The sequence below is a fragment of the Xenopus laevis genome, chromosome 4S, assembly GCF_017654675.1.
Source record: "Xenopus laevis strain J_2021 chromosome 4S, Xenopus_laevis_v10.1, whole genome shotgun sequence".
NCBI lineage: Eukaryota > Metazoa > Chordata > Amphibia > Anura > Pipidae > Xenopus > Xenopus laevis.
Genome location: NC_054378.1, coordinates 65,083,406 through 65,108,183, shown reverse-complemented (window position 1 = coordinate 65,108,183; position 24,778 = coordinate 65,083,406). Strand labels below are relative to the sequence as shown.

The window sequence follows — 24,778 nt, the reverse complement described above, 5'->3', positions numbered from 1 at the left end:
GTGCAGAAGGTGTTAGTAATAGACATGTACTGGCACATAGTGATGCGCCGATCTCACATACTTCTTTAGGGCTGAAGGTGTAATGGACATACTGATGTGCCATTACAGTAAACTAAAGACGTTTACGAGAGCGGTGCGTCACTTCATGCCAGTACAAGTCTATTACTAACACCTTCAGCACACAGGCAGCAGTATAGACAAAGTGGCAGATCATTTCACTATTAATGTGCCCAAATATTACTGCTACACGATTTCTTGTTTAAATGAGGCACGGAGAATAAGTGCAAACAGACGCAACTTCTCCACATCCTAAACGCCGTTTACGCGTCCATCTCCGGGAGTGAATGATCCTGATCGCAAGCTAGCTACCTCGGAATGTATGTCAGACTGAATGGTTGGCCCCCACACATTTTCACCTCACCAAATCTGGCCCTCGTTGCAAAAAGTTTGGACACCCCTGGGTTAGACTCTACAGCCATACATACAGACATTTTCTTCATGTATTATTGTGAAAGGCAGCCTGTGTGCAGCTGTAAATGCTGTTGCCAGGTCTCTAGGGTCAGCAGCCCCAGCAGGCAATCTCCAGAGATGATGCTGACTGAATTTTCAGTTCAGGTCCCTTCCCCCAGTTCCTGCTCTGTGATGTACTGCTATTCCGAACAACAGTCTATTTCCAGTAAAGGCAGAGGACACAGTGATTCTCTTGCAGTCTTTATATGCAGTTCCATTTGTCTCTTCAAAAACACTTTGAGGCAAATTCACTAACCGGCGAAAATTCACCAGCGCTGGCTTCGCACACAGCGCAACACTTTGCCAGGCGTAAGCTCGCCTGGACAACGCTAATTCACGAAGATCCGAATTTGCGCACAGGGTACCGAACGCTGGCGAAATTATGCTCAGCAGTTAGAAGTTACGCTAGCGTTGGCTAATTGGCATACAGTGTGCAGTTAAAGTACAATGGACGTATATGCTGCAGCAAATACATTACACTACACAAGGCCAGGGAACCTTAATAAAATTATATATATATATATATTATAATGCCCTACAAATGTGCCCACGGTATAGCTTAGGTGCCATATGTTATCAAATGTAGGGGGGAAGGAGGGTAACCCAAAAAAAAAAAAAATTACAATCTTTTTCAGTCTATCACCCTTTAAATAGGAAAAAAGCCACCGTTTTTTGGGACTTAAAAAAATGTTAAACTTTTTTTTGAGGAACTCCTATCTACTCTATTGCACTTCGCCTGGTCTGAGGAGGCGAAGGCAAGCCTGGCGATAGAGGTAACGGTCAGAAAAATCAAAAACTTAGTGAATTTGCGTAGTAACGTTTTTTCACCAGACCGAAAATTCGCCTGGCGTTAGAGTGCGAAGTTGCGCCAGAGTCTTATCTCCTTGGCAAAATTACGCCAGCGAATTTACGCTAGCTACCGTTAGTCAATCAGCAAAGTGCCGAAATGACGTCACGCTGGCAAATTTTCACCAGCGTTAGCCACTTCGCCCTTTAGTAAATTTCCCCCTTTGTCTCTGCCAGAGGCTGTACACTTACAAAAACACTAAAAATAAGAATGTGACTGCATGCAGCAGTGTCCATACAGAGCATAGGACCCCTGTGTTGGATTAGTGTTTGGCCATTTCTCACTTAATAACTCTTCCTTACTGTCCATAAGGAATAATAATTTACTTATACAGCAGCAGCAAGTTACACGCTGATTTTCAATAATTTATCTCAAGCAGGGGTTGTACAATGATTTAATAAACAAATGTACTAGAATAAACAAAAGGAACACATTTTAATGCACTTTTTTCCATTTAATTATTAATTAGTGCCATATCCCATCTGCAACAAAAGGCAACCCATAAGCAACCAAGAGTTTTGCTTTTAAACAAGTAAATGTTACCTACTTATTGGTTGCTATTGGTGATTAGACATGTAGAAAACGTTGCACCTTTTATTACATAACCCTGGAGCCTCAACTAGTTAAATGAGACTTCTCTTTTTTTTAGACATAGTACGCACTTCCTTTTTGTAACCAAAGTGAATTACTTCCCAAAAATATGATTATTAAATAGAATATTAAATATTGGCTTTGCAGTCAATGTTCCTTGCAAAACATATCCTTACTTTTAAACAGTTTGCTCTTTGATAATTAAAGGGGTAGTTACCTTTAAATTTTTGGTAGGTAATAGAATGTACTATTCTCAGCAACGTTTTTTTTTTTTTCTTTTAAAACAGTTTCTAAAAGGTAGTATATTTTCTTGCCTCAAATATAACAACTTTTTATGAAAATATTTGTATTACATACACTGCACACAGGCACAAACTATAAAGTTCAAAATCTCTTTCCACTTAAATCGTTTTGTGGATTTGCAAAACTTATATTAAATTTGCAAAAAGAAAAACTGTTTGCCAAAGCAAGAATTGTATACATTTTCCCCAAATGAGCAGCTCTTTCCCTGATATGCCCATGCTGATGTGGGCAATATCAGGCTAATCCAATCATTGGGACTTTGGGCCCCAAAATTGAAGTACACAAAAGAAGTACACAAAGTTACATGAATGAGCTAATTTAAAACACAGGTGGTAATTAACTAAATAGCCAACAGCAACTAATCAGGTCTTTGCTCACATTTTCCAACTTGTAGTAGATTGTTCAAAACAAAACGCTGACTGGTGGCTATAGGCAACTACACTTGTACAATTTAGCACCAATGCTCGTAGACCTCTCTGAGTTTAACAAGACTCATTTTCTCCTAATAACTGAATGATGGAACCAGTAATCATGAGTACTGAATACATAAATAAAACCCAAAAACATACCTCATGCGATAATTAAGGTTCAGTGAAACATTAGAGTCTATTTTGAAGATATGGTTCGGTGAATACCAGATTTGGTCTCTCTCATTATATAGAGCAAACAGATTGTGGCAAAGGGGAGATATATCTAAAAGAGAAAAACAGAAAATGACCATTTAAAATTTTAACATAGAAAACAAAAACTACAATAAGAGTGTAAATTGCTTCAGTTAAGTTCCCCACCTTGCCAGAACCCACTGCCCATTCTCTTGAATGCAAAACAGTAGTATGGACTTCAAGACCACAGATTCTAACTTGGATTGGAACTCATACAGGTGCATTTTGGTTTGACTAGTTCTATTTTGCTATAGACAGTAACGGTCTGTATATTTGAAATGCTAGGGCCTACTTCTTTTTCATTTTTATTTAAAATTTTCAATTAAATATTACATAGCAAAACAATTAGAAGTAGAAAGACAAAGAAAGTTTTTTCCAGAAACCAAGCGTGGATGGAGACATCGATTTGCACTGCAGTAGTATAGCTTTCTTAGCAAAGTAAAACAGCTGCAGGTAGCAAAGCTTTGTATAATTATTCATAGGTAGTGGTCCCATTATTCGTAGGAGACAGAAACTGGGGGAGAGAATATTGGGGAGATCGAGTATACTCTCCATATATGCCAGTATTTCCCTCCAAAACCCCTGTATCCAGGGAGGGCCTTTTTATAATCTTAGTCCAAATGTGATGCAAAGTGTCAATTTGCATTTTATGACTACTATAAGGCATATCTATGCTTTATTATAGGAAATGTATGCAATTAAAGCTAAAGCTGGCTTTACGCAAGCCAACATTATTGTGTGAATTTCACCATTTGATAAATATGCTTTTAAAAATCGCATAGAAATGAACAGAAAGCGAGTGAGTTTTTCTCTGGCGAGTTCTAAATTCTGCCCCTATATGTGAACATGGCCACGTCAGCGGTTTATTGACCCATGTATGAGGCAAACTTATGGTATAGCTGACTGATATCTGGCAGGGGATTGGCCAGATTTAAGAACTTGGGTGGTCTATCAAAAAGATAAGATCAAAAACCCTCATCTGAAACTTGCTAAAAGTTTTAAAGTAATTGTTATATATCATTACAGAACTGTTGATTCCTTTATGATAAAAAATATCTACCACTGTAACTTCCTGCAGGAATGTGCAAAGCCTGCCAAAACAGAGTGTAGTGTTCGCAACAAATACATTCTCATCAATTGGGAATGGGAGATAGCTCTGCTTTAATTTCAAAATTTGTAATTTGAAAGGGCAGTGCATTGTTACTTATAATTACTTATACGCCTCCTACCAACCAGTCCCTATCTGACATCATTACAGGGTGCAGGGGAAATGCAAGTATATAAGGATTAACCACAGCAGCGGTAGACATAATGTGGCAGAATCAGAGCATGCTGATATTAATGCAAGGGTGGGCTGTGAACAAGACTGGACCACCACCATCTTGAGTTGGTCAGCGCAAACCTGCCTCACATATTGTTGGGTTTCAACAAGCCTGTGCAGCATTACTACAAAGTGTGGCTCTTTCTTCCTCACAAAGCACAAACTGTTAAGGACATTAAGGCTGTGGTTCATGAGACACCCTTTATTCAAGACTGATTTGCATTTTTTAATAAACTATACAAATTGAGAGCACTTGGAGCAACAAGAAGACATAAGCAATACTTACTGCAGTGTAAAGCAGCTGCAATGCACAAATTCTCAGCAGTAAATTCTCCCTGGGGATAGTAGATCGCTGTCTTGTCGGGCAAGTAAAAGTGGACTTCTAGTCCATCTTTGGCTGCTATATCTACTTCTAACTTCTTCGAATTTCTCATTTTTGCACAAAAGGCCATCTTCTTCAAATTGTCCAATACATTTAGACCCTGAATAAAAATACAGAAAATAGGCATTTTTGCAATCTGGAGGAAAATTAAAGCATATGTGACAACTTTCAAATGTGTATCTTTTTTTGTTTCGAAAAATAGATATATCAGACAGGCAAGTTAGATTTTCATTTAGGACATTATCTGAAGTGTTCTTATTACAGGCTCATCTGAGAGTCCACTCTAGAGTCAGTGTCGGACTGGCCCACTGGGATACCAGGAAAACTCCCAGTGGGCCCAGGTGTCAGTGGGCCTCTTGCTTCTAACCATTTGCCCTATTTCATGGTCATTTCCTATTTTTTTGGGGGGAGAAAAAAAGAGACTTAATAATGGATGAATAGAGTATAGTAAGTAGATCTAAAAGACTAGGAGAATAAAGAGGTTAAGTGAGGAGAGGAGGAATAATAGTTCGGAAAGTGGGCCCATGGTCTAAGGTTTTCTGGTGGCCCCTGGAATCCCAGTCCGACACTGGCTAGAGTTAACTGAAGTGCATAAAAAATGCATAGACAGTTAAGATCACTGGCACTCTGACCTGGGACCTATTGAGCTGAAAGCATGGTATTAGAAGTCTAAAACTGCTAATACCTCATAAACCACTAACAGAAAATGTATGTAAATTGTAATAGTGCTTTAAGGACCACTATGAGTAAATTTAACATAAATTCATTTTCAGGGTTTACATCACACCAGTACTAGGCTAACTGATACACACAGCCATTGCTAAAATCTTCATCACGTGCAGTGAAGGGCATTTCTAAAGAGATGAAATGCTACTTAATTGCTGTAATTCTTTATACCACCCTGATAAATAGTGCCTTTCTCGCTCACAACCAGAAAAACACCTTTTAAGAAATGTATTTATATAGTGCTAATGAAATGTATACAACCTTTGGCCTGTGCTCCAGTCAGTCATGTTTTATATCAAAAGGAGGCAGTACGATTTTAGAACCTAGTTGTACACTGTCAGCGGAGATAAACAGTGTTATGACACTTTTTTAACAAGAGCAGAATAAAACAGGAAATCCTTTACCGAGTAGTTTAGGTACTTTTGAAAACTGTGTCTTGAGGTAGTACACAATATCCGCTTTCAGTTTGTGTCCTTTTTGCAAGACTGGGTTTAATTTCTGTGTATTGTTTAACCTTTGACATTAAAGGGGATGCCCAAATGAACATACATTTTTCAAATTCAATATAATAATGGCAAATACAGCTGTACAAACAACTTTATAATACACAAGCATGAAAACATGTCACTGCTTTCAAAGTATATTTTGCATGGAATTGATATACAGGTATGTGACCTGTTATGCAGAATGCCCGGGACCTGGGGCTTTCTGGATAATGGATTTTTCCATTCTTCATACCTTAGGTCTACTAGACAATTATGCAAACATTTAATAAACCCAATTGACTGGTTTTACTTCCAATAAGGATTAATTTTATCTTAGTTTGGATCAAGTACAGGGTACTGTTTTATTATTACAGAGAAAAAGGAAATCATTTTTAAAAATTTGGATTATTTAGACGAAATGGAGTCTATGGGAGACAGTCTTTCTTTGATATGGAGCTTTCGGGAGAACAAGTTTCTGGCTATCGTATCCCATACCTATATACAGACTATCCATCTTTCCATAATGAAAGAAAATCTCTAATACACTTAAATTAACATTTTCAGTGATTTTAGGATTTTATTTGTAAATGAAATTCCAACTAAAAGCAATGAAAATTTTTTTTTATTTTGGGACACCACCTTTAAAGAAACAGTTCAGTGTAAAAATAAAAACTTGGTAAATAGATAGGCTGCACTAAATATATATTTTTTAGTTAGTTAACCAAAAACATCATGTATAAAGGCTGGAGCGTACAGATGTCTAATATACTAGTACAGAACACAAGTTCCTGCTTTTTACTCTTAATTTTGAGTTAGTCAGTGACATTAACTGTGCTACTCCTTCCAACTACATTTTCCTTAAATAATTTAAAATCAATAGCCGATCCTGTGCCCTACTCTTTTCATGTCCTACTACAAATCCCACAGGCAACTAGAAATGCACCTCCACCACTTTTTGTTACATGGAATTGCTATATACAGGGAATGGCTACCCAAAAATGAACACCTTTTTCCTTTCCATAATGAAAGAAATATAACTCCAAGACACCTTTCTCTAAAACAATAATCGAATCCTAATCTGCATATGTTGATTAGCAAAAGACCTGGAAAAAAATCAACCATTTCTGTAGACATTTGGTCTAAAGTCACATGACTACCTAATGAATAGGGCTTGAAAGCTGCTGAACATACATTTTGACTATTGTTTTAATTAAGATACTGTATATTTATGTTCCAATTTTTGGCACTAAACAACAACATGAAGCCAGTTTCACTCTAGTACTTCCTGTCAGTTCTGGTCCCACAAACGTGAAACAGACGCATGCTGGAGAAGGCTGCATGCTAACTAGGAGGAAGGCTGCAGATGTCCCTGCCACCTCCCAGGTATCCTTAAAGCTCCATTACAAAGCAGATGATTCTAGGACTAAGGAAGTGAGTCACTCTGTTTTTGAGAGAATCTCTGCATCCATTGTAGAAAGTAGAGGAACTTCAAACTGACTGCAATACTCAGCATTCTCATGCCAGCATTGAGGGAGGGGGGTGAATTTGATGACGAGGGGAAAGGGGCCCTTTGCAGGGAGTCCAGGGACAATTCTTTAAAAAAAAGGGGCAATGGGGGATTGTTCTACCTTAAAGGGGTGGTTCACCTTCAAACAACTACTTGGTTTTAGATAGATCACCAGAAATAACAACTTTTTCCAATGACTTTCTATTTTCTATGTGTGACGTGTGTAAAGTGTCATTTCTCTCCTTCTGAAGTAGCTCTGGGAGGGGGGGGGGGTCGCCGATCCTGTAAGCTGTTCTAAATGGATACATTTACTTGATACATTTCTTATCTTTGTCCCTGCTGAGCAGAATCTATGGGTTTCATTACAGGCAGTTGTTAGAATTGATACAATAGTTGCTAATACTCCAGAGATGCTGCTGAGAAATGTATCAACTAAATGTTACAAAATTGTAATAGTTCAGAGTCTGCACCTGAATTACTGAGCTGCCAGACTCAAACACCAGAGACACGAACATTCACCTTTAAACTTAGATTTTGGAAAAAACTTAAAAAATAAATAATGGAAAGTAATTGAAAAAAGTCTTTATTTCTGGGGAACAATCTAAAAACAACTGAATTGAAAAAAGTGTTTGGAAGGTGAACAACCCCTTTAAAGAAGAAGTCCAACACAAAAACTGATCCTTCAGCACCCTGTATGTATGTCCACTAACAGGCACAGGATCAGCTTGCCATCCAACACAGACCTGATTTTGGCGTGCAAAAAAAAATTATGTAAATGTATGTATGTATGTATGTATGTATGTATGTATGTATGTATGTATGTATATTTTTATTTGTAGTGCTCCTTGAGGGCAAAGTACTTTACAACAAAACAATAAAGTAGTAGTAACAGACAAGGGGTCACTGCAATAATAAGTAAAGATAAGTGCATTATCAGAAATACAATTTATATAAATATAAACCATAATTACAATACAGATTAAGTGCTCAGTGTCAAGGAGACAAAAGGATGAGGACCCTACCCCGTAGGATTTACAGACTAAATCACATCAGAGTTTGATCCAAATTGCACAGATTGTAATTTCAAAATTAAGAAGATTAGTGGGAGGTCTTCCAGACAACTGATCAATCACACAACAAGCAAAAAGTAATTAACAAATAATTCTTAATTCTGAACTGATTTTGCTTTATTGCTGTAATAATAATAAAACAGTGCATTGTACTTAATAATAACTATACATCTGTGTTGAAAGCAAAGGATAATGTTACTTTAAATTTCAGAAATATCCCTTATTAGAAAACCTCTGCCACAATTCCTTATCCATTATGTGCACACAGTTTCATGAATGACTTCACACGGTATCACAAGGGTCATCATTCTAAATCTCGTCACAAATAGGCCAGTTTGGACATTTTCAACTTTACCACCATTTATACAAATGTAAGCTCTTCAGGCAACAAGAAAAGCAATAAAAAAGTTATTTTAAATGGGCTGTTACCCATTAACTTTTGAAATGATTTATGATTTGAATGATTTAGCTTCTTATTCTGCAGCTCACAGTTTGGAATTTTAGCAGGTATCTGGTTGCTAGGGTCCAATGTACTTTAACAACCACACAGTGGCTTAAAGGAGATGTAAAGTCAAAAAAATCTAACTTTTACTTTCTTTGATGAAAAAGTAATCTATCTCCAATATACTTTAATTAAAAAATGTGTACCGTTTTTATAATAATCCTGTATGCAGTGCAATTCCCCCTTCGTTTTACTTGCTCTGACTGATGCAGATAGGAAACTTCAGACGGTCCCTAACTGCTCTACAGGGAAACTGAACATACTCTCAAATGGCAGGGGGGGAGGCCCCCACCTTACTTCCCAGAACTTGAGCAGCTTTATTTATTGCCCTGTACATCAGCCGGCGACCATGTAGAGATTCGTATCTGCACACCCAGTGCAGGCTACATATTCTGTTTATTAATCAGTCTTGCTGTATCGGCTTCTATGGCAAAAATTATTCGACTTGTGCTGTTTTGATCATCATAAGCTTAACCTCCCAACTGAAGCCCAGACCACACTGAGCAAGTGCGAAGTCGTGGTCTTGCAAATATGTTTAACAAAGTTACAAGATGATGACCCCATGCGGCCAACTTTGAAAGCATAATTCATTTGTTTTATTAGGCTTCTGGTGCAGTAAGTTCATGTTTATGTTTAGTATACCTAAATACAGCATTTCTTTAGACTTTAGGTCTTTAAATGAGAGACTGAAGGTGAAAAGAAACGGTCCCAAATAGAAAGATATAAAATAAAAACGTAACAAAAACAACAATATTTTAGCCTTACTGAGGAACAGATTTTTTGCTGTTAGGGACTGTCATTTGAAAGATAGGCATTAATGCTATAAAATATTTATTTGTAGTTTCTCAACAGACACAAACCTTAAAGGGGAACTAAACCGCCCACGATGATAAGTCCCCACTGACCCTCCTCTGCTGGCCCCCCTCCCTGCTAAGTCTTACCCTAGAATTGTGTCCCCTGTAGGATTACTGACTGAGCTCACGGGCGACTTCTTCGGTAATCTTCTTGTTGAGCACCAGAAATTTCCACCTCCGGCGTTGTCATGATCCGGGAGATTGCTCCAACTGCGCATGTACCGGAAGTGACTGAAATTTGAGAAGGGAAGGAAGAATCTGTCTTGGGATCAGCCACAATGCAAATTTTAGTGCCAGAATCTTGCAGTTTGCTTCTGATTAACTGTTTTACAATGTAAATTCATCAGCAATGGTAAAGCATGCCTATATAATATTATTAAACACTTAAAATTTGATATCCATTACTAAAATCTGTTTACAAGTGTTTAGATGATCCCCCTGGATGAACCATACATAGAGTCGTTTCAAATTCCCTTTTATGCTGAAGAAGTGGCAAAAATCATAAATTTTTTGTGATTTAAAACAACAGGCGAAAAGTAAGCTCTATTTACTGAACTCATGTTGAACAATGGGGTATACTGCCCCTGTAAACCTTTATCTGGCTGTCAGTTAGGCAAAGAGAGACAATGGAAGGGTAAACAATTAATCAAAAGCATGAAAAAAAGCCAGCTACAAATAAACGGACACTTTTATTAATTTAAAAAATGTAATTTAAATTGTAACTATGCCCCTTAAGGTATTGCAGAAACCATCAGCAATACTACACAATAAGTGTAAAGCATTAAATTTCAACATATATTAATATGCATTATATGGGATGAATGAGCAAGAGTGTAAGAGATTTACCAATATTTTTGCAAACTCAAAGTACAGTGCTATTTAATGGAAGTCTGTTGACCAGCTATGCCTCTAAGTCTAAGGCATCTTTTGTTTGACATCTTTTTATGGTTATCTGGCCAATAAACATGACATACTGTATATCTTAATGGTTTGCCCATTTCTTAGAATAGTGTTGGACAGCACTGTAAAAGGATATGACAAATTGGCTTGATAATAGATATGATAAGCATATAGTTTTAACTTGATAAGCTGACCTTTTTAATTAAAGAGAAGGAAGAGATGATTCTGAGTAGCAAATGTTTAATGCAAACAACTTTCCAACATACATTAGTAAATGCTTTTTTGTTATAAAGTTGCTTGTAAATGTAATTCCTATTGTAAACACTGATCAGTTTTTATTAACTGGTTTCTAACACTGTGCAAAGAGTCAGAGCTAGGAGTACTCAGAATGTAACAGTGAGACATATGTTGTTTTTCATGGCAAATATTTTGAGAATAGACTCAGTGGCCTTCCAGGGGTCAATGCCTCCCTGAAGTGGCTTTTCTGATGCCGCCCCCCTTGCACCGGGGACTTGCCGTTCCAAGGGCCAGAGCAGGCCTAGGTGCTGCATTGCTAGCCCTTTTACAAAGTTTACATTACAATGATTTAACTTACCCCTCTTAAATTATGATGTATATTCGCTATTAAATATTGCTATTTGCATTCTACATAGCTTTGTTCCCCCAAAGGTAGAGCAGACAGCATATACCTCATAATAGTGATAAGAGAATATGTCCTGATAAAAAATAAAAAAAACTCGAAATGCATTGAAATCAATAAGCTTCCACATTTTTTAAGTGAAACAATTTTTTCTTACTCCAAATACATTGAAGTTAATGGGTGTTTTTCTTGTGGCAACTTTTCTGTTTCTGTGTCTTTTTTGTCTCAGAGACAAAAATGCAGTCCAATTGACATTTTTTCTTATTGGGGCTTTTTTGTTGAGGCAAAATTGATGGCGAAGTGCAGAATTTTACTCCATGCCTGGCGAACATATTCACTCATCACTACCCCCCCCCCATAATATAAAAAAAGAATGTTAAAGAATTCGATTTCCCACCAATTAAATAATTCTTGGAGTGTGAGTAAGAGGAAACCTATGTTCCTTTCCTATTTTCATTTCATATCCTGTGCTCGATACAATGTAACTGAATGATTTTTTGTTTTTCATAGGAATGAAAAACAAATCAAATATCACAGAGGAACAGCACAACAAATTAAACACAAGGGCCCTGCTCATGAGATGCTACAAGACTTTTGCCAACAAATCAGGTTTCTATAAACGATTCTGCAATTTCTTACTATGATCAGCATAGTAAGAAAAGCCTGAATGCTAGAAGATTAAGGTGGAATGTAATTAAAGTCGCAAACAATGTTTAAAATGGCGTTTTTGTGAATGTTTAGCACGGTTCGCAATGTAAAATCATTTGCTGACAAATATTACAACACTAAGCAAAGGTTGCAAAGGACACAAACATGATCACTAACATTCACAATGGTCTTTGCAAACGTTATTTGTGCTAACAAAACATATTACATTCCCCCAAATATCTACTGCAGGCCGACAAAATACCACGCGTGGCAGTAGTACAAGACATGCAGCCAGAAGACTTCCGATTGCTCCAGATATTTACCCTCTTACAAAAGAAAATGGAGGAACCTTGTCACTGAACTCAGGAAAAATGCCTCCCCAGAAGCAAGACACCTAAGGATATCTGCTAACTTAACAGTGCTATTCATGCATGTGCAATGGATCAGTGCAGTCTAGATAAACATCTTATTCAAGTTCTAGTGTATATTGCATCTATATACAGTCATCCCTCCAGCTATAACAAAAGTAACTATATCTTAACCAGAAAAATAACTCTTCATACCATTTGGTTGACTTCCCGACATCAAAGATACAACTAGCACAAGGTCACCGAATGTAGCTAGGCAAAAGCTACACCCATTATTAAAATTAATATAAACTATGTAAAGTACAATTACAAAACCAGGTATAGGATCTATTATCCAGAATGCTCGGGAGCAGCATTTTCTGTAACTCTGTAATTTGGATCACCATGCCTTAAAGAAGAACTAAACCCTCAAGGAACACCATTCCTGCTTAGCTGCCTTCCATCGCCCCCCAACCTTTTCCTCCCCGCACAGTGTATTAGGCAGAAAGTTGCCCCTATTTAAAAACCTGACTCTAAAATGCAGAGCGCCATCTTCTTCGGGTCTCTTCACCAACACAAAGCCCCAGGAAGCTAATTCCTGTCCAACCCCAAGATGGCTCCGGGGAGCTCCGCTGCTCTGCATTTTAGGCTAAGGTATTTAAATAGGGTCAACTTTCTACATAATACACTGTGCCGGGGGGGGGGGGAATGTTGGGGGGGGCAAGGAAGGCAGCTAAGTGGGGCTATTGTTCCTAAGGGGGTTTAGTTATCCTTTAAGTCTGTTAAAAACATTTAAACATTAAATAAACCCAATATGATGGTTTTGCCACCAATATGTGTTCATAAATCGCATTTAGGTACAAGCTACAGTTTTATTATTACAGAGAAATAGAAAATAATTTTTAAAAATTTAAATTATTTGCTTAAATGGACTCTATGGGAGTTGGCCTTCATATAATTTGAAGATTTCTGGATAATGAAAACAAATGTGTTGTTTGTGAGCTTTGTATTAATACATTATAAACAGAATAAGACTAATGTGCACATTTACTAAAGAGGCGAATTGATGAATTTTCACTAAAAAGACAATTTGCGTGGCATCGTCATATACTAAAAGGTGAGTAAGACACTTCAATAGCATAAAACCTCAGCGCTAGAGAACTTTTGCACCATTTCATCAGGCAAATTTTCGCTCAGGTGAATGATCGTTAATCCGCTTATTTATCAAAATGTGAAAGTTGCTATTTGTTACCAGGTTGTGTTTGGCAAATTAAGGAGATGATACATTCTCAATATTATTATATCAGCAACATCATATCCTGTATTCCAAAAAAAATTCAAAACGCTGGAGTTTTTTCAGATTTCATATATTTATGTTTACAAGATGTAACTGTTGAAAATGTCTTATTTTGACATTTTTTTTAATATTTGAAGCTCATGCCACATTTGTCTCAATTTTACTTCCTTTGACATTTTTAATTAAAAGTGGCCACTTCCAACAATTTCACCAACATCACTAATAACTATATATATATATAGATATATATATATATATATATATATATATATATATATATATATGATCTTTATATACCCACTGAATTTAAATTGACATAAACCTAAGTTAAGAAAGTTTTGCTAGGAAGAAAGTAACGCATCAATGAATCTTCACTGACAAAAGTAAGCCAGAGTTCTTTTGCGGAGATGAAATTACATATTTTGATGAAAAGGTTTAGTCATCATATGTCTGACATATTTTTGCGAATTATGGGAAATATTTCGGAAGCAATTATTTGCATGTAAGTAAATCTGCCCTTCTGGGTGAAGACACACAGAGCAGTAGCAGCTACTTGTCACTGCTACAAAATACACACTAGTGATAATTAGCTTTGCTAAGACACTGCATGTGTTTTAGCAGAAGCAATTCTCAGTATTGTCTACGGCAAGGTATTTTGTATGGCATTTTGTTGCCACCACCCTTAGGGCAATGGCACACCAGCGATAAATCTCTGCATCTGCTGGTGACTAATCACCTGTAAATGCTTTTGCACTGGCAATAATTTGAACACATGTCAACCTTCCAAAATCGCTTGAAGTTCCTCTTGAGGCAACGTTAGAGCCAAGATGTGAGGATTACTCAACCTGGTGGTCTAGTGGTCCGAAGGGGACTCCCGCCACGCCGGTCTTCCTTACCTCAGGCGGCGGTTCCTTAGGGTGCGCGGCGCGTGGCTCTGCTGACGCCAGCGCGCATTGGAGCAAAATTCAACCTCTATAAAAGGGAATTCCTGTGTTTTATTCCTTGCCCGTTATAGGTTTCTTCTCAAGAGTTCCTGGTGCCCTTGTGCTGTTAAAAGCTTCCGATTATCTGTTGTGACCCCTGCCTGTTTTTGACTATCCTGACCTTGCCTGGTAACCGACTCTCCTGTATCCATATCCCCTCTGATTGATCTCCTGGTTTGACCCTTGCCTGCCGGACTCCGTTTGTACTCTGCCTGTCCCGACCCGATCTGACTACCTTTTTGTCTACGCCTTGTACCGCGACCTTCTGCCCAAAAGACTTTGCATTTACATTGAGCCCCTTTGCTCGTTCAGAACACTTTGCTTGGCACCTCTCTTAATAAGACCTGGCGGCATCCAATTAGCCGAGGGCTCCTCTCGAGGTGAAAGGCGGCTGTTAAAGGCGAAGCAAGAGCCAAGAACAGGGTGCTTAGCACTGGTTCTGAATTTAGGGTGCCGACCATGACACAAGATAATCTCTAAAGATGCAGACTGTAATAAGAATTCCAGTTAGCAGAAACTCTCTGTATTTTTAGCTTAGCAAACAACTTTGTCTAAGCCGCTAAATAGTATATTGAATAACAATGTGTAAATCACTTGGAGTTTACTGCTGCTCTTCTGCCCTTTCCCAGCTCCTATAAAACTGTACTATAGATGCATGAAACCAAAAATGTTTGATTTGGCCAAATACTATTTGAATAACAAGCCAAATCAAAACTGCTATTCACATACTTATATTGGCTGGACAAAATGTTGTTTTAAGCTCTCATAAATATTTAAAGAACAGGGAAACACTGATTCACCTGGGGGTTCCAATGTTTTAGGCACCCAGTAAAATTTTAAATTTAGGCACCCACTAAATTTAATTACTAAGATTTTTCCCCATGTCAGGGCTCCTTTTATGAAAAAAATGCAATGTGCTGTAGAAAAGGCATGCCTACTTTTCCCAGATATTAATTTTGGCTTAAAGGGATACTGTCAAGGGAAAAAAATCAAAACGCATTAGTTAATAGTGCAGAATTCTGCACTAAAATTCATTTTTAAAAACAGCAAACTGATTTTTTATATTTAATTTTGAAATCTGAAATGGGGCTAAAATTTTTATCAGTTTCCCAGGAGCCCTCAGTTACCCCAATTTTGCCATATGATCATTGACCATAAACCAGTCCCTCAGAGAGGGGGAAACATAGATCTATGGTTAATACAACGTGAATCGAGATGGATTTTCAAGCTGGATACCCTTACACCCGAGGGATTAAACGGGACACTCCCTATGTCCCCCTTTTACTGACTACCACCTTATAAAAACTATGGTCATTATATGGAGCAGTTATATTGATCGAATAACATGTATGTAGGACTAACTATGAGGAATTGGACTATAATTGGAAAACTTTTTGATTGTTCTTCTTTATTAGTTTTTATTATTTCTTACTAATTCTGGTTTTTTCATTTATTTCGTTTTTTAAAAGACATTTTTTCAGTTTTTGATGCTTTAATTTTGTCTATTATGCAACATCATTACTTAGCCTTATACAAAGGTTGCGTGGACTAAGACAGGACTATATCTAACAATGTTGCTTATGAAACCTGACTGATGTTTTTTCTTTTAGGAAAATTCTATTCCCCGGGAGAAAGGGTGGTTGGCTAAGAAAGTATATCGGCCCTGATGCAGGATGGCACACCAGAATACCGGAGTACCCAAAGAGGACACATAATGACGGCTTGCCTCAAACCCAATAGGGAGATCCGATATGGCACACTAAGGGGCCGATTCACTCAGCTCGAGTGAAGGATTCGAATGAAAAATACTTCGAATTTCGAAGTATTTTTTGGGTACTTCGACCATCGAATGGGCTACTTCGACCTTCGACTACGACCTTCGACTTCGATTCGAACGATTCGAACTAAAAATCATTCGACTATTCGACCATTCGATAGTCGAAGTACTGTCCCTTTAAAAAAAACTTCGACCCCCTACTTCGGCAGATAAAACCTACCGAAGTCAGTCAATGTTAGCCTATGGGGAAGGTCCCCATAGGCTTGCATGTGATTTTTTGATCGAAGGATTTTCCTTCGATCGTTGGATTAAAATCCTTCGAATCGTTCGAAAAATCCTTCGATCGATCGCAGTATTTGCGCAAAATCCTTCGATTCGATATTCGAAGTCGAAGGATTTCAATTCGAGGGTCGAATTTCGAAGTATTTTTAACTTCGAAATTCGACCCTTAGTGAATCGGCCCCTAAGGGTTATATTCTAACCTACGATCAGGACCCGATGAATATAGCAGCAGCATAAATATCCTCCCGTTGCTAACAATATGAAGTGCTATACCGTGACCAGATGGAGCGCAAGACACTGTCGTTCTGGTGCCCGGTGGGGGCTACTGCCGGAGGGAACTACGTAGAAGGACGCAATTGAAACATGAATACCCTGGCAGAGTAAAGATACCTGGTGAATAGACGCCAGTGTCTACCACGGCAACGGGGGCGGTACTTGCTTTGAACACTACGGGCATAGAACGGATTGGAAGGGTGGAGAGGCAGAGTGACAGACGGATACGGGATATACCGGTTTTTGATTGCTGGTGTGCTATCTGCAAGGTCGGCTAAATAAGGGAACAACAAGCCTTATCCATCCCATCCCAGGGTAAGTGATTGGTACTGGAAACTTATTAAGAGAAAGGAGCTCGGCAGAATAACTATAGCCAAGTGCTCCGATCGGTTTTTAATAATCACTGCACACTATTATATTTACACTAAGAGACACTCAGCAGAGAAAGCATAATCACAAGGGGGATAAAGTAAATAAATGAGATTCCACACTGAAGGATTTAACCATTATGTTTAGTTGTTTGATGTTGACACCCACCTATGATGTCAGACTTACCGGTTTGGCGCCATTCTTTTACTTTAAACAATCTTCACTTGTTTGTAGTGTTCACGGCCCAAGTAACTGAGCCGAAACGTTGAAATAAACCAGAACCGGTTTGGTGCCATTCTTTCACTTTAAACAATCTTCACTTGTTTGTAGTGTTCACGGCCCAAGTAACTGAGCCGAAACGTTGAAATAAACCAGAACTTAATTTTTTCACCATATATAAGCCCTTGGAGTGCGTTTTTTTTGGTAATGTATGCATCATTGTCGTGACCAGCACCCAGGCAGTTGCCATTTAGGGGTTAAGAGTGCACCATACCAGACTGAACATATATATAAAATTAAATATCATATATATATATAATATATATATATATATATATATATATATATATATAATATATATATATATATATATATATATATATATATATATATATATATATATATATATATATATATAGAGAGTAGAGGGAATGGAGTGCACAACCAGAAGAAAAAATCGATACCTGGGTGCTAGTCCATAACATATAGAACAATACTGCACAAAATGACAGCACTCTCAAGGAAGTTCACAGCGAGTCGATGTTGCTAAAGTGGAGGTCTTTATTGAAGATCCAACGTTTCGGTTCCTTACTGGAACCTTCGTCAGGGATAATAACACACAGTGCACAAACAAACAAACATTTAAAGGCCAGAAAATGGCGCCAAAGGGGCTGTCTTAGAGCGCCCATCAATCATCATTAACTGTACATTACAGAGTAACACAAAACCGCTTTAGTGCCGAAATGCGGAAACAAGTATGATATGTAGGGGTGATCCTGGTGCTTAACGTACGTGCAGCTAACCCCCAGACGGTGTTGGGCAACAGAGCGATATACAGTGAGAACCTGTCCGTAGTACAGTTTCAATGGGCCGGAAGTGAATCACTCCGTGGAACTACAGAGCAGAGAGACGCTCGCTGCGTTGCTAGGCAACGCGCCTAGAGTCAGCGTATCTCAGCGCCTGCATGGGTAGCAACCGATAGAAACTCGCTGTCACTCCTGCCCTGTGAGGTGGAGTGAGCTAGGAACCCGGTACTAGGCGGGGACACAGGTGGACCACGCTACGGAGCCCAGTCGCTCCCGACCGGACCCCGTCATAGTCCACCCCCATCACCGCCGTTATTGGCGACGGGTTAAGCGAGGGCACTATGCGTGCTGGCAGCACTTGCGGATACTCCTGCCATATGAGGTGGAGTGTGATAAGAGCCCAGTCTCAGGTGGAGCTATAATGCAGGCCGGATCATGCTGCACGACCCAGTCGCTTCCGACCGGGCCACACAACAGTCCGGCCATGCCCCCGCCGTCACAGACTACCGGCTATGTTCAACCGTGCTTTGCAGTATTGCCCAGGATTGGTGCCAGTACATGTGTAGCGCAGCTATATCGCTCCTGAGTCCACTACCCACAAACTGCACTAGGTAAAACACTGTAAGGAGAGTAATTGTAACCTATAGGGGATTAGCGATATGCACACACCAGTATAGCAATGCACAAGAAGTGTGCAGTAAGATACTCTTCCAATTGGCACAGATGTAAATAGGGTTAGGGGTATATATATATATGATATTTAATTTTATATATATATATATATATATATATATATATATATATATATATAAAATTAATGTCAGTACAGCGAGCGCACTCTTTCCGGATTTAGAATATAGAGGGTGGTGCATTGGTCAAAATTTCTTAATACATCTTAATACATCTTAGTAAATGGACCCGCACTCCTTCATTTTGGTGAAATAAATCGATGTGCTTTATTCACAAATTCATCTCCAACGTTTCGGTCCTCTCTGGGACCTTTTTCAAGGATCCTTGGGAAGGTAACCAGTCATGATTTTTATGTGTAGTTTTTATTGGTAAAGTACACTGTTTACACAGCAAATAATTAACTCTGCCATGTAAAATTTCATTCATAACCCAACAAATTTATGTTTTTTGTTGTAATATTGGTGTGTAGGCAGCCATCTCAAGTCATTTTGCTTGGTTGTGTGCTTTCAGAAAGAGCCAGAACTTCAGGATGCAACTGCTTTTTGGCAGGCTATTGTTTCTCCTACTCATTGTAACTGAAGGAGACGCAGTGGAACATGGATTTTACTATTAAGTGCTGTTTTACTATTAAGGAGCTGTTATCTGGTTACCTTCCCATTGTTCTGCTGATGGACTACTGGGGGGAGGGGGTGATATCAGTCCAACTTGCAGTCAATTTTGAAATCTGACATGGGGCTAGACATATTGTCAATTTCCCAGCTGCCCCAAGTCATGTGATTTGTGCTCTGATAAACTTCAATCACTCTTTACTGCTGTACTGCAAGTTTGAGTCATATCATCCCCTCCCTTTTTCTCCCGAGCAGCCAAACAAAAGAACAATGGGAAGGTAACCAGATAGCAGCTCCCGAACACAAGATAACAGCTGCCGGGTAGATCTAAGAACAACACTCAATAGTAAAAACCCATGTCCCACTGAGACACATTCAGTTACATTGAGAAGGAAAAACAGCAGCCTGCCAGAAAGCATTTCTCTCCTAAATTGCAGGCACAAGTCACATGACAGTGGGCAGCTGGGAAATTGACAAAATGTCTAGCCCCATGTCAGATTTCAAAATTGTTTGCTCTTATGAGAAATGGATTTCAGTGCAGAATTCTGCTGGAGTAGCACTATTAACTGATGCGTTTTGAAATAAACATGTTTTCCGATGACAGGATCCTTTAAAGTGATACTGACACTAAAAAAATTATTTTCAAAATATTAATGTACATTAAAAGTTACCTATAGGTCATGCTGATCATTTTTCACTGATCATTCTGCTTTTGTAAGTAATTGTTACTTGAAATTCCTAAACCTGACTGTTTTGCCAACCTGACTGTCCCTTCTCAGCCTGTCAGAGTTTCTAATGCTAATAGACTACTGTTGTACAAATATGGCAGCCCCCTCATTCAGGAACATGGGGGTAAGAAAGGTAATGTAAAAGCATCAGGTAAATACTTTTATGGCAAAACTATAAATAACATTCAAAGGCAATGTTATTATAGATATAAAAAAAGTATCTCTTTAAGCTTGGTGGTTGTTTGATTTTATCCGACAGGTGTTTGTTTTTAAGTAAATTATAGTAAACGTTATGTTTTAAATAGATATCCACACTCTGTTTTTAACAAGGGGAGCAATATGTTGAACTTATCCACAAAGCATGATGCAGAACATTCTGTGAGCCCTCCAGCTCAGTGTTTGTAGATCAGCTCTATACAATTACCATGATACCAAAGGGTTCAAGTTCAGTATGGTAAAAATCTAAGCATCGTAAAAAAACTAAATCCTAGCATTATGTGCCAAGCAGAATCCTGGACAACTCAAAACACTAATGCTTACATTGCCTGTTCAGCAAATTCCTTAAATACAACAAATGGAACATTGTGTTTTATCCACAAACAACTACAAATGATGGTCTCGCCAGTCCAACATACAATCTTGCAGGGTCGGACTGGGGCCTTTGGGGCCCACCGGGGCTGCAAAATGAAGGGCCCTCCTGGCAGTCCCCGGGGCCCCCTCCTGACCTCCAAACTCTCAACCCAGAGCACTCATGTGCAAACGCGAAATATGGGTTTTCTTTAGTGGTCCAGTGCAGCACAGTTAAACAATAATAGTATGAGTTTATTCAACTGGGCCAAATATATGTTCCTGATAATCATACTCATTTCAGACCGAATATGAGATTCTCTCTCTAGTTTATGCAAGCGATTTAAGATATAATCATGTTATGAAAGCTATTTTCTCGTGTACATAACAGATCTGAATACCTTGTCTACCTGCACAGTCACACTGCCTAACTTACATGTCCAAGAGGTTAGGAGAAAGTCAGAATATAATAATAATAATATAGTGGATAAAGTACCCCCTCTTGTAAAATATAAGGATATTATAAGTTACCGAGGAGTTTCATGAACATATAAAAACATGAGGCCGAAGGCCAGGTCATGGAACTCCTCGGTAACTTCTAATATCCTCATATTTTACAACTGGGGATACTTTATTTATTATAATACACAAATTTCAGCTAGTCATGTGACAGAAATGACATCAGAACTCACCGTTTATAACTGATGACAGCAGAACTCACTGTTTATAATAGTAAGACAAAACAGAGGCGCCAAAAGGATAAAAATAGCTAAAAGCACTTAAAAACCCAATGGGTAATTTAGAGGAGGTAGTAATGAACTTACCTCCTCCAAGCAGACACCAACAAAAGTGGTCATTTTCAATAATAGTTTATTCACAAAATAGTATTGCAACGCGTTTCGCAGGCATTTCCTGCTTCATCTGGCAATATGGAACGGGAGCAAAAACAACAGTGTCTTTGTATAAACACGCCAGGCGCATCTGTTTATAAGGATATAATTTACAAGACATTCATGGCTTTTGTGTATTATATAGTATATAACCCCCCTATAGGATTAACTCTTCTTTACCTCCATCCAAAATGTATAATCAGATGACCCACATTTCCTTAAGCAATAAACAGTGCTACTACAAGGATCCCATTTATGATAATACTAGGCATGGGGCTATAATAACACATATAACACGAGATCTGGGAAATTTCCCAAAGCATTCCTGCTGGAGTGGACAGCATATTAACCCTACTCTAAATGGAAACCTTACAGCAGACAAGATGTAACTTCCACTCTCTACTCCACCCACTTCTGTCACACATGTATTAGCATTTACATAAGAATGTATTCCTTTTAGATATTAAAGAAAGTCAACATTTGTCCTGCTTATTTGATGTCACAATACAAATGTGTGTGAAAAGACAAATCCGCCATGCTAGTTTGCTTCCTGTGTCAGATGTAACCAGTATATATGACTTTCCTCTTGCCCCCTGTATACGGTTAACATTGATATAACATTGTCACTTGCAACAAATGCATAGAATATACAGATAGAATCTGTTATTGATGCTAAATTCAGTTTCCAAAATCCCCAGTGATAGTTTCCCAGCAATACGGATGGGGTTTTCCCAGGAAATTCGCGTTGCCCTGTGATGTCAGTATTTCGCCACATGGTTGCCCCTCATGCCATCCCCGAACAGTCACTTATCTGTATTGCCCCCTCCCCATGTGCCCCGCACACTGCCCGTTACCCTCTATGAGCAGCTTACATAGTACTGAAGAATGTTCTGCTCTGTCGCTTCCGCCCGTCTCTCCACTATCTATCTGACACCTCTAATCTACTACTCCCTATACCAGCTGCATTGAAACTCCCCGAAGATGTCTCTTTCTGTCTTACCTCTCCACTCTGCCTGCTGTGCGTGCGTATTGTTTAATCCTCCGTCCCTTCCTCTTGCTGTTTTACGATAACTTCTCTTTTTTCTCCTCTTCCCACAGCACAGCTCGTGCACTCCCCTCCCGCTCCACCCACTCTGTGACTGTGCTCGCGCCCGGTTGGCTCCTCTTCCAGTCACTTAGCTCAAGGCGAGAGAAACTAGATGACGTCACGTGACGAGCCGTCACACTTTTTGTCAACATCATTTTCTGGAAAGCCTGTGCTGCGCACACGCAATGCTTTTCTTTAAAGGGGTGGTTCACCTTTGAGTTAACTTTTAGTACAACATAGAATGGCCTATTTTAATCAACTTTTCAATTGGTCTTCATTATTTATTGTTTATAGTTTTGTAGTTATTTGCTTTCTTCGTCTGACTCTTTCCAGCTTTCAAATGGGGGTCACTGTCTGACCTCATCTAAAAATAAATGCTCTGTAAGGCTACACATTCAATGTTATTTTCACTTTTTATTACTCATCTTTCTATTCAGTCCCTCTCCTAGTCATATTCCAGTCTCTTATGCAAATCAATGCATGGTTACGAAGGTGATATGGACCCTAGCAACCTGAACACATCCATACTCAGTGGCATAACTACCGGGTGAGCAGGGGGTGCAATTGGGCCAGGGCCCGCACCCCATCTGGGCCCCCCAGCAGCTCACGCACTGGCGTTTTCCACCCGCATCGGACGATTTCTGCCCAGATAATCTTGTACGGAGAGGGGCCAGGGCCCGCCAACTCCAGTTACCCCCCTCCAGTTACTTTACTGTCCATACTGCAATGTGAACGCCTCCAGAATAAAAAACAAAGCAGCCAATCCTGATGGTCTGCTGGTTCTGGAGCTGTGCTGCCCTTACTTCTTCATGCGAAATATTGAACTACAAGCTTACTTGTTGTGCAGATTGCAGCCAGGGAATGGGTTAATATTGCTTTAGCAGAACTCCATTCTCTGTATGTAAGGAGAAAGGTGGGAGGGGGGAGTACTTTGGAGCAGGCAGCAACAGAAAGACTGTCCTATCTATCTACAGTAGTTACAAAGAGGGGAGCAGTGTGAGGGAGTGAGAGAGCCCTTTGAAGCAAGCAACACACTGGAGGAGAGAGAGCGAGAGGTAAAGACCGAGCTGAAGTAAAACAAACTCACAGGCTGCAGAGGAAGAGAAACCAGAGACAGAATCTACAGCAGTCGGGTGCTGAACTGAAGAATGGATTCATTAAGTGAAAAAAAATGTTAATGAGAAAATAGTCAGCATGACCTTTAGGTAACTTCAAATGATTTTTTGAAAAAAAAAAAAAATTTGTATCAGCTTCTCTAGTCTAAGGCATCAACTTTTTTCTGTTTAAAAATGCACCTAAACACCCCTCACTCAGCATAACTTACCTCAACTGACACTCCAAGGATCCTTCAAAGGAAGAACAAAGTTTATAATAGATATTTAGGGTAAATATAGAAATCTACTACTGTCTGTTATTAATGTCTAAAGATATCGAAAGCTACCTGTGTTCAGGGATCTATACAAATGCACTTTATCCTTCTTTCTTATAACCTGCCAAATTGGTGTTTTAGGCTATGGGGGACCTCCTACAATCAATTTGGAGTCGTTTAGTGGACTTTTGAAAATTGAATTTGTTTTTGTGAAAATATTCAAAATGAATTTGATTTGAATTTGATTAGAGTTTGAGGGTCGATCCTATTCACCCGGATTTCAAAAATTCACTTTTTTTAATATTTTTTTTTTCTTTCGAATTTTGAGCTTAAATAGTCATAGTCATTTATGAACAGTTGTAATCTCTGAAATCTATGACTTGTGCTTTTATATGGTCAAGGAATTAATTCAATTGCTTCAAATAATTATTGTGAATAGTTTATTTTGTGTTCCACTGATAAGAACTCAATCTAATTGGATCAATTTTCACCACAATCTGAAATTGGTATGTAGCCATGGTTGATCTAATGAGGGAAG

The 24,778-nt window shown here is 38.8% G+C and overlaps 1 protein-coding gene across 1 annotated transcript in view; it reads right to left on the bottom strand.

Annotated features, from left to right (window-relative positions):
- The window catches only part of jak1.S (Janus kinase 1 (a protein tyrosine kinase) S homeolog), a 61,687-nt gene extending 37,374 nt beyond the window's left edge, over positions 1–24,313 (bottom strand). The window contains 3 exon segments of the mRNA NM_001093393.1: positions 2,821–2,944; positions 4,521–4,716; positions 24,196–24,313. Of these exon segments, the coding sequence (NP_001086862.1) occupies positions 2,821–2,944; positions 4,521–4,686 (290 nt within the window). The 5' untranslated portion in view covers positions 4,687–4,716; positions 24,196–24,313.
- Between the last annotated feature and the right edge of the window lie 465 nt (positions 24,314–24,778).